This window comes from Alosa pseudoharengus, unplaced genomic scaffold, assembly GCF_046254945.1.
Source record: "Alosa pseudoharengus isolate Yale_2024_CS ecotype anadromous, Long Island Sound unplaced genomic scaffold, YU_APseudo_1.1 YU_APseudo_1.1_scf_3, whole genome shotgun sequence".
NCBI classification, from domain to species: domain Eukaryota; kingdom Metazoa; phylum Chordata; class Actinopteri; order Clupeiformes; family Clupeidae; genus Alosa; species Alosa pseudoharengus.
In genome coordinates this window covers 31,558,351-31,568,516 of record NW_027468718.1, presented here as the reverse complement: position 1 = coordinate 31,568,516, position 10,166 = coordinate 31,558,351, and the positions used below count along the sequence as shown (strand labels likewise).

The following is a 10,166-nucleotide window of genomic DNA, read 5'->3' as shown; positions in this document are numbered from 1 at the left end:
AGGGGACTGTGTGTGAGAAAAACATTGCTCTGCTCCTCCCTCTCTTCCACCTACGCAGTCCATAGCCTAAGGCCATACTATTCTGCTCAGTCCAAGAGAGAGAGAGAGAGAGAAAGAGAGAGAGGAGGAGGAGAAAAAACCTTTACTACTTCTCTTCAGAAACACCTGCTTTACCAGAAATACAGCTTAGCTCAGTGTGTGCTTACATTCACAGAGGCCACATGCATTCAGCTCACCACAGAGTTTTTGGCTGGACTCGAAAAACACTTAACAGGAGGTTGTTCTATTTTCTCACTGTGTCTGTGTGTAGTATTTGTGTACGGTCTATGTGTGTGTGTATCTCAATGTGTGTGTGTGTGTGTATGTGTGTTGTATCTATAGAGTGACATTAATCTGTGTGTGTGTTGTATCTATAGAGTGAGTGTGTGTGTGTGTGTGTGTGTGTGTGTGTGTGTGTGTGTGTGTGTGTGAGAGAGAGGCCCTTCTCTTCCTGTACACTAGTGAGAGCAGACACGTGCTTTCCTAATTGGATCCCACTCCTGGAGTGTTTGTCATGTTTGCGTTAAGAGTTTCACAACAGGTCTGGGGTACTCCTTTTAGCAACACACCAAGAGTATTCTTACACACATCCTCCATCCTCCGTACACACACATTCATAAAATTCACAATACACACTGCAAACAAGACATGCTGTACAACACACTGAATACACACACACACACACCATATGACAGTTGCAAGTTCCAACTCACAATCCTGTTCTGTGTACAGTCATATAAACACACAAGAAAGGGATCAGGCATCACTTGAAGCCTTGCATAAGTGCATGTTTGTGCTTGGGTGCATATTTCATTGACAGATAACTTTGTTTCACGTTTGTATGAACTCTCGTCCCCCCTAAGCTTTTGAAACCGAAAAAAAAAAAACATGAAAAGGGTGTAACTTCTAAAAAATAAACGGGGAGGGAGTGAAGACGAGAGATCTAGAGAGAAAAAACCTCTCCTCGCGACCTTTGCACACTGCCTGCATTCCATCCCTGAAACCTGCTACCTGACAAGTGATAAACAACTGATTCACTTGTTTTTTTCCGGGGGGCCAATGGCCCACCACTGCACACGGCACCAAAGAGCAAGAGCGAGAGGGAGGGAGGGAGAGCGAGCGAGAGGGAGGGGGGAAGAACCTGCCCACTCTGTGCTTCAACCACATGCATAAGGAGGCACATGTCAGATTAGCAACGTGTGAGAGCTAGTGTGTGTGTGCGGGGGGTTTGGGTTGGTTCCCCGCTGTTTAACAGCAACAAACTCACCACAGGCCAAAGATTAATGTAATTTCACAACAAAAAATTTGACCACGGTAACTATCTGTATCCGCATCTACATCAGATTGCTAACAAAAAATAGGCACGATGACTTGCACTTGCCTGGCGTTATTGCATAACGTACCCTGCCATAACGACGATTATGTAGGATAATAGGATAAACGCGCGAGAAAAAATATCTCTGGCTAAATAATAGCCTATGATTGCGTATTGTGATATTCGCGTCTGAAAAACATATTCGATATCGAATTTCCCTGCCTGCACCATCTTACTCATCCGCAACATTTAGAGGTGTTTATTTACGTGCGGTTCCCACTGGCATGGGGGTTCAGAATAAGACCTGCGTCATATTTCGCTCTGACGTCGTTTCAAATGCGCTCATCATCACGCGAAATTATTCTGCGCAATCAGAATATCAGAAGCGTTTTCCGGTTTGTGTTTACAACAGTTCATGTCATGAAAAAAATGCGTTCATAAAACGTGAACAGTACTGCGTAGCACAGTACTCTCCAGAATCATATCATCTAACAAATTATATATAAAAAACTGTTATCATATCACGACGGCAAAACTAATCTACTAAAGAAGCCACTGTGTGTATGTATGGGGGGGAGTGTTCCATTCATCGCTGTGTCCCTTCAACTCTACATGCATAAGTGAGCCTAGAGCAAGCACACCAAGTAGGGTAAAAAAACAGTACCACATGAGCACATATGAATGTTCTGGAGACCCCTAGAAGAATACTACACAACTGTGTCTTACTTACAACTGAGTTGGGCTGTTTGTCACAGTTAGAGAGAAGTAATACACCTAACAACTAAATTCTATATCACTCTTACAGGGAGCAGGCAGATGGCAATAAAATGTAACAATAGCCATGACTCAGGAATATCAGTCCCTGCCTGACAGCACTGAAAGAGAAACTAGCCACAAAAGAAAGTCTTCCAGCTCACCTTTCACAGCTGTGGCTGTTTCCTTGAAGCCAAGGCTGGCATAGGGACTGGCATGTATTCCATTGATGCCTCCTTTGCAGCAGCTGGTAGCCTTGAAGCGCACCAGAGCATCACACCCGGGCAGACCCTCGTCCATCAGGTTTAAGGCGATGTAGTTAAGTCCGTTCTGGAAGCCCGCCGACGTCTGGCGGCACATGGGGCTGTTGGCCGAGTACGAGGGCCCCTCTTCGGCGCTCTCGCTGTTGCGCACCGTCGCCGGCACGCTCTCCACCGAGGCGCTGGCGTGGCGCCGGGCGGGGTGGGCGAAGGAGGGGAAGACGGGCGTCACGGTGGTGGTGGAGGAGAAGGTCTCCGAGCTGTGGCGCCGGCGGCCCTGGGGGTCCGCCCGGATCACCTTGGCGCCCCGGTCAGGGTCCGAAACGACCACGGGCGGAGAGCCGCCGGGCAGGAGGAAAGCCTCGATCCCCCCACAGCCGCCGGTGCCGACAACAGCGGCGGCTGCGGCGGCAGCATCGGCCAGCGTCAGCCTCTGCACGCGCACGGTGGGACTGGTGGTGAGCTGAGTGGCATCGCCGCCCGACTGCAGGCTGCAACTGGACTGGGCAGGGGAGCCGGCCCCTCCGAACGTCATCTCTGTGTAGTCGTCCTTCACGTTCACCGATGGGCAGACGGGCACGACAGGCGGCGCCAGAGAGTACACCCCCTCCCTCTCCTCCTCGTCGGTGCCCTCGTCCTTCTCCTCGCATGGGCACAGCTCCGGGAGCAAGTCCAGGTCCAGGGCAGAGGTGACCAGGTCCCTTTTCGGAGAGCATGAGATTATGTCCACATTCATGTAGTCCGACAGGACCGGGGATTCCCTCTGGCTGTTCGGGAAGCCCAGCGATGAGGTCAAGGGGCTCCCGCCTGACGACGAAGACGATGACGAAGAGGAGGAGGAGGAGGAAGAGGAGGGCACCTTGCAGGGCTGGGGCGACGAAGACGAGGGTGGAGTGAAGACGTGCTGAGCGCCAAAGTCAATGTTGACGTACTCGCCGGGACTCTTGGGCTCCGTGGGCCCCGGGTGCTCGGTCATGCTGGGCAGCGTGGGCAGCGTGTCCAGGGAGAGGCGCGAGGGCCGGTTCAGACGGCCCCGGTGCACGAGACCCTGCCTGACCGGAGAGGGGCCGGAGGGGGAGGAGGGGAGGAGGCTAACCGCCGTCGCCTCGGGCTGCCGCTGGGGAGAGCAGCGGCCGCCGTCGGCCGCCTCCTCCATGATCCTCTGCGTCTGCGGACTCATCAGCACATACTGGTCACTGTTCCCGTTCTGCTGCTGCTGCTGTTGTTGTTGTTGTTGTTGTTGTTGTTGTTGTTGTTGTTGTTGCTGCTGCTGCTTGTAGGAGCGAGGCAGGGAGTTGAATGAATAAGGCACCCGCTGCATAGCGTGGGAGAAAGGGTGCTGCTGCTGCTGCTGCAGCTGGTGTCTCTCGGCAGGGCCCAGGGAGGCCAGGAAATAATCGGGAGGGGTTAGGGACACCGTGCAGGAGGATGGGTCCACGGGGGACATGTTGAGGTACTCGCCGTTGCCCAGCCTGCTGTCTGAGCTCTCCATGGACAGCCTGGAGCCGCAGAGCATCTTCATGTAGCCACTGTCCTCCAGGGAGCAGCTGCTGCTGGGGGAGTTGGTCCGGAAGCCGCCACCAGAGCCGGAAGCCGGGAGCACGTGGTGGCCCCGGGGGTTAATGATCTGCTTGGGGGCCGATACACACATGGGGCTCATGGGCATGTAGGGGTCATCCTTGCCTCCCGGGGGCGCCGCACCAGGAGTCATGGGCATGTAGCCGTCTTCGCTGGCCAGGTGGGGCCCGCTGGGGCTCTTCAGCAGAGATCCGATTTCAATGTCGCCGTAGTCCTCCGGGTACGTGACCTTTGGGGAGGCGGTGTGCGAGCTGCGGCCGGAGGAGAAGTGGCTCCCGTTCAGACTGTTGTTGTTGTTGGAGGTGGTGGTATAGGTGGCCCTCATGAGAGTGTACTCATCCAACGAGGCTGAGGAGACCTGTGCTGGTGCCCTCTTCTGGTGAGGCATGGTAAGGGAGTGGGTCCTCTTCCGGTAGGCCTTCTCCAGGTCCAGGAGCAAGCCGTCTTGGGACATCCGCTGGTTCGCGTGGGAGAAGGGGGTGAGCCCCGTCTGCCGGCGCTCCATGACCATGTACCCATGCAGGTCGCTGCCCTCCTGCGAGGGCGGCGTGTCTGTGAAAGACTCTGGGGTGTTGCTGCGGTTGGAGGCCAATAGGTAGCCCCGCGCTCCATCCCCGGGGCTGTAGGCGCAGTCGTCGCAGGAAATGAAGCCGGCGTCGCTAGGCGACCCCGAGACAGACGCGCTGCAGCTTGATGGGCGGGGAGCACTCTCCAGGTTGGAGCCGTTCCCAGAACTGGACGACAGGCTGACAGGGCTCGTGGCCGAGGGTGGGGAGTGAGACACGGGCATGGACATGGATTTGCTATGCTGCAGGGAGGGGGATTCAAATGTCCGACAAGGGCGAGCTGTCACTGTGTTGGACCTGCTTAGCTGAGTACGGTTCACGCTGGGACTGATGGGACTGCCGGTCACTGACATTGGGCGTGCCATAGTTCCGTCGCCCTCACTGGCCGTTCTTATCCGACACGAAGAAAATTTGGTGACAGGAGACGTGGCGGCTATGCTGTCTGTCCGAGAGCGGCGCAGCAGCCCCGTCCGACTCGGCGGGAGGTTGTTCAAATGCCGCCTGCTGGGCACGGAGATGGGGTTTGTACCTGAGGACTGGCTCTTGCTGCGCGGTCGAAATTCTGACAGTTCTTTCATCGCTTTCATTGCCTCCAAAATAGTTTCGTGTATATTCTGAGCCACCACGGAATCGTCCGCCTGCATCCAGAGTTCACCAGGACCAGTAGACGCGGACCTGCCCACTTCGATGAAGAAAAAGCTGTCGGAGTGGCCACATCTCCGAATGTTCATCAGCTGTAAACTGACGGACGCCACCTCCGAGTTCAGTTTGACGAAGCTAATGCTCCGGCTTGATAAACAAAGTCTGTATACTCCCGTTAAATTCCGAGTTTGACCCAGTCCTTTCGATTTCAAATTTACTTGCCAAACCTCCTTGTAAGCGGCGTTTACCGGCGTAATCATACCGTAGCTTGCCTCGTCAAAACCCACCAGCGATGAGGCGGAATTACACGATCCGTCATACACTCTCCCCTCATTCATTAAATCCGTTAAGACTTGATACCAATTTTCCTGCTCCTGCTCATTTTCTGCGGCCACGGCAAAATACTCGTCCTTGGTATAAAGGGCGATGAGGTGTTTGTGTTTGGCGTCTGCTCTCTTGTTGATGTTCAAGCAGGAATCCAGGGGTATGACCCTCTTAGCTGCCGATTTGTTTTTCCATTTCTTTTCGCTCTCGTAATATTCCAGCCGGGCAGGGAAGCCGTCGCTCTGCTCCTTTAACACGAAGAATCTCTTGTGTCCATGTTTCTGTTTCTTCAGATATCCACACTTCTTAATGTTGTTGTTATTTACGTTGGAAAGTAAATGTCCTCCAGTTTGCGGCGGACTCGCCATTCTCGCGTCCTAAAAACTCTCACTTTTTCGCTTAACTTGTATGTTCTCTCTCCCCTTGAACCTCAAATGGAGGAGAAACTCGTCTGTAGTTCTCGCTTCTATCTCATTCCAAGCTCTGACCACCGCATACGGCGTGCGTAGCAGTTAACCAGTAAATAACACATATCGCTAAGTGACTGAACTGAAGAGGAAAAACAACATGTGACGTCCTACACATCCCAGCTTTGGTTACAAAAAAGCAGGGAGGAAAAAATACACACTGCTATAAGGCGGTGCAACCTTCGGGGAAGGCGTACCTTTCGAACCGCCTATCTGATAGGCTCATTGGAGTCATTGGATGTAGAGAATGAATGGTAGTAAAAAGAACCTATCTGACTAGAATACGTCCCTCCCACCGGAGTGTGGCTGCTTCGTCTTGGTCTCACTCATCAGAGCTCCCGCAGAACTACCAGAGTGTTCATCTATACGCTATATTATGCGGGTGACTAGCCTAGGCTAATAATAATCTAACTATTTATGTCTATGCATTTTGCGTCAGTCTCATATGTATTTGAATTCTCATTTAGTGTAGCCTATTTCCATATTTGTTACCCGTTTTGTCGTCCTGTGCCAGCTTTATGGGAACTTAGTCTGAGTCACCTTATGGTCAGAAACCTTAGTAAGTAACTAATCTGACTTCCGAAGGTCAAACGTATCACTTGATAAGTATAATGCAGGCTACATTTATTCTACTGAACTCACATTCCTACTCAGATGATGCTCATAACGTGCGTAGTTAATGGGTAATGTTCTCATAGCTATCTGCGTCTAATCGTTCAATATTTGCTTTGGGTGATGTTTACATTGTAGCATGTAATTTAAATGTTATAACGAGGGTATACCTTGTGGATATAGAGGCTATACCTTGTAATTGTGAAATAGCTTACTCCACAACGTGTTGTTAAGATACAGTAAGTGTTCTGATAACTGTGATTCGTCCTCAAAATATATTAGTATCTTAAACATATTTGTCTTAAGTTATTTCATGAAAATATTTTTGAAACATTCTTAGCTGTTTATGGCAATAGCGATGACGAATGTAGTTCGTCAGATGTTTGCACTGAAAGTGTTGTTGACAAGAATAATCTGGATGGCGTCGGCCCATATTTTACCCCTTTCAAAACATTGACATTCAGCTCGCGTCGCTTGGGAAGTACCCAAAATTCAGTCGGCAAAGAAGTGTCATCTAAAATCCTGCTGGCTTTGCGTTCCACATTCTATTCCTCAGGAAATCATTTAAGTGTAAAATTGTAAACAACCGACAAGTCATGGCTCTTGTTACGTAACGTGCTGCTCTATTTATAAGACTGCGGATCCAGTAGCGCAACTTGACTGCCTCTAGCGTTTCACTCTACTCCATGTTATTTACATGGGCATATCTGCTGTATTTGCCTGCCTTATTATGCGTAGAACATGCGGTTAAAATTCACACCTAGTGAGAGGGCGTGTTGGTGACGTTTCTTTCGTGCGTCCATGTGGTTAGATCTGACTTAAATGCCAGTGTTATGATGGAGTGGCATAATGCTGTCCAGAAAATCTCCGACCTGGAAAGATGCAGACATCACGGAGCTACTGTCCATAAGGGCATACAACATTTTGATAGAACACATGAAGGGAACGGCAAGAGACGTTGTAGCCTACAACTGCATGGCAAGGCCAAACGAATTCAAAAGACTGAATCACCATTTGCAGAAGGCGCTGAAAAGGCAGTATAGCCTACAGCGACGTCGTTGACGACAATAACAGGAGTATTTAATAAATTGTTAGCCAACACGGTTTTCTGTTCATTGATACCTCGCTGAGCTCGCTGATATTTGTTGAGCATATATGCCTAGAGAAAATGAAAACGAAGAAAAGCCAACTTTGTTACAAGCTCCTTACTTAAAAGCAATAGACACATGGGGAGAGGATGCTTTTGGAAAAAATAAACCATGAAAAAACGAACAACTTCACTGTTATGTTAGTATTTTGTTTATTGCTTAAAAACGTTGTATGATGGCCTTGAAGTATTGAGTTAGCCTACTGAATTGGGGTGCGTTTCCCGTACAACTACGGAGGTTAGCTGTTTACTAATGTGGTACGATGCATCGTTCAACTAACCAACATGTAAGTTACGACTGTTTCCCAAAACCGTCGTACTTACATAGTACTTTGTTAGTTTGAACCATGTTGGTTTCAACCAACATACAGCGGGGAAAATAAGTATTGAACACGTCAACATTTTTTTCAGTAAGTATACTTCCAATGAGGCTACTTGCATGAAATTTTCACCAGACACTAGTATTAACTCAGATAATCCCCCCATATAAAAAAATCCAAACATTAAAGTCCATAGGTAGAGTTATGTGTAATAAAGTGGAATGACACAGGAAAAAAGTATTGAACACGCCTGCTGAAATTTCATAAATACTTTGTGGAAAAGCCTTTATTCGTAATGACAGCTTCAAGGCATTTCCTGTATGACGAAACTAACCAGTTACAGTATTCTGGTGTGATTTTGGCCCATTCTTTTCAACGGATAGTCATTTAATATTGAAGATTCCAGGGGTCCCTCTTGTGAATCCTGATCTTTAGTTTACTTCCAAAACTGTTTAATTGGATTGAAGTCAGGGCCTTGATTTCCTTTCTCTGAAACCAATTGAGAGTTTCCTTTGCTGAATGGTTTGGATCATTGTCCTGCTGGAAGCTCTAGCCATGTCTCATCCTCATCATCCTGGTGGATGGTCAAGATTCTCCCGGAACAAAATGACTCCATTCATCATTCCTTCAACTGTATGAAGTCTGCTAGTACCATGAGATGAAAAACAGCCCATACCATGATGCCAGCACCTCCAAACCTCACTGTTGGTAGGGTATTTTTAGGGTGATGCACAGTGTCATTTCTCCTCCAAATATGGTGTGTAGTATGACATCCAAAAAGTTCAATTTTGCTCTCGCCTGACCAGAATACATTCTCTCAGTATTCCATAGGATTGTCCAAATGTTGTGTAGCAAACTTTCAACGAGCTTTGACATGTTTTTCTTCAGCAAAAGAGTCATGCAGGATGAGCGTGCATAGAGGCCATGGCGGTGGAGTGCATTACCTATTATTTTTTCTGTAACAACTGCACCAAGTCTTTTTGGAGCTTTCTCCGAGTGGTACTTGGCTCTTGGGCTACTCTTCTGACTATCCTTCTGACTTCCTGGTCAGAAATCTTGCAAGGAGATCCTGTGCATGACCAGTGATGATACAGTGATGTTCCTTCCACTTGCAGATAATGGGTCCAATACTGCTTGCTGGATGCTTCGGAAGTTTTGATGTGCATCTGTAACCAGTTCCATTGATATGTTTTGCAACAATAAGGTTGCAAAAGTCTTGGGAGAGCTCTTTGCTTTTACCCATTATGAAATGCTTCTTGTTTGACACCTTGGTAACAAAAAACCTTTTTATAGCCCACCAGTATGTATTAACCCAGCTTATATCAATTTGCACAGATAGGAGGGATTATTTCTCTAACTACTTATAGATTCCAGTTTGTTCCTTGCCATTTCTTGCCTTTGTGTACTGCTTTTTCTTAGCGTGTTCAATACTTTTTCCCTGTGCCATTCCACTTTTTTACTCATAACTCTACTTTTAGACATTAATGTTTGGATTTTTATATGTGTGTGGATTACCTAAGTTAATACTAATGTCCGGTGAAAATTTCATGCGAATAGCCTCACTGGAAGTATACTTACTGAAAAAAATATTGACGTGTTCAATACTTATTTTCCCCGCTGTAGTTCAGACTACAATGGTTGCAGATGTGTTAGGAGAATGTCGGTTAGAGCCGAACGCATGAAGTCACGTAAAAGTAATGAAATTTGACATTGCATGACGCTTCCTAGGCCCAGCAGTTATAATATCAATAATAATAATAATAATAATAATAATAATACTTATTACAACAATAGGCAGTAATTTCAATAGGCCCTAGGCTATGTATGCTTTTAAATATATATATATATATATATATATATATATATATATATATATATTAGGCTATTAATAATAATAGGCATAATAATGATCATTTTAATAATAACATCACAGTCTATTGAACGTAGCCTACTAATTAGCCTAATCAGTGAAGCATAAATCGCCAACCGAGCAAATATTGTTGTGAACAAATAAGTTACACATTTAATGAAACACACCGAATAGCCTATAGGCTAAATACTGGCCAATATTTTCATTTGTTGTAGCGTGACAAGGTGGCGTGAAAGGATAGACTTCTGCATTTCGGATCTTGTGGTCGTAGGT

General features: G+C 47.6%; 1 protein-coding gene across 1 annotated transcript in view; it reads right to left on the bottom strand.

Annotated features, from left to right (window-relative positions):
• The window catches only part of irs2b (insulin receptor substrate 2b), a 17,290-nt gene extending 11,142 nt beyond the window's left edge, over positions 1-6,148 (bottom strand). The window contains exon 1 of the mRNA XM_076264041.1: positions 2,272-6,148. Within this exon, the coding sequence (XP_076120156.1) occupies positions 2,272-5,845 (3,574 nt within the window). The 5' untranslated portion in view covers positions 5,846-6,148. The remainder of the gene's footprint in view (positions 1-2,271) is intronic.
• Positions 6,149-10,166: the final 4,018 nt, after the last annotated feature.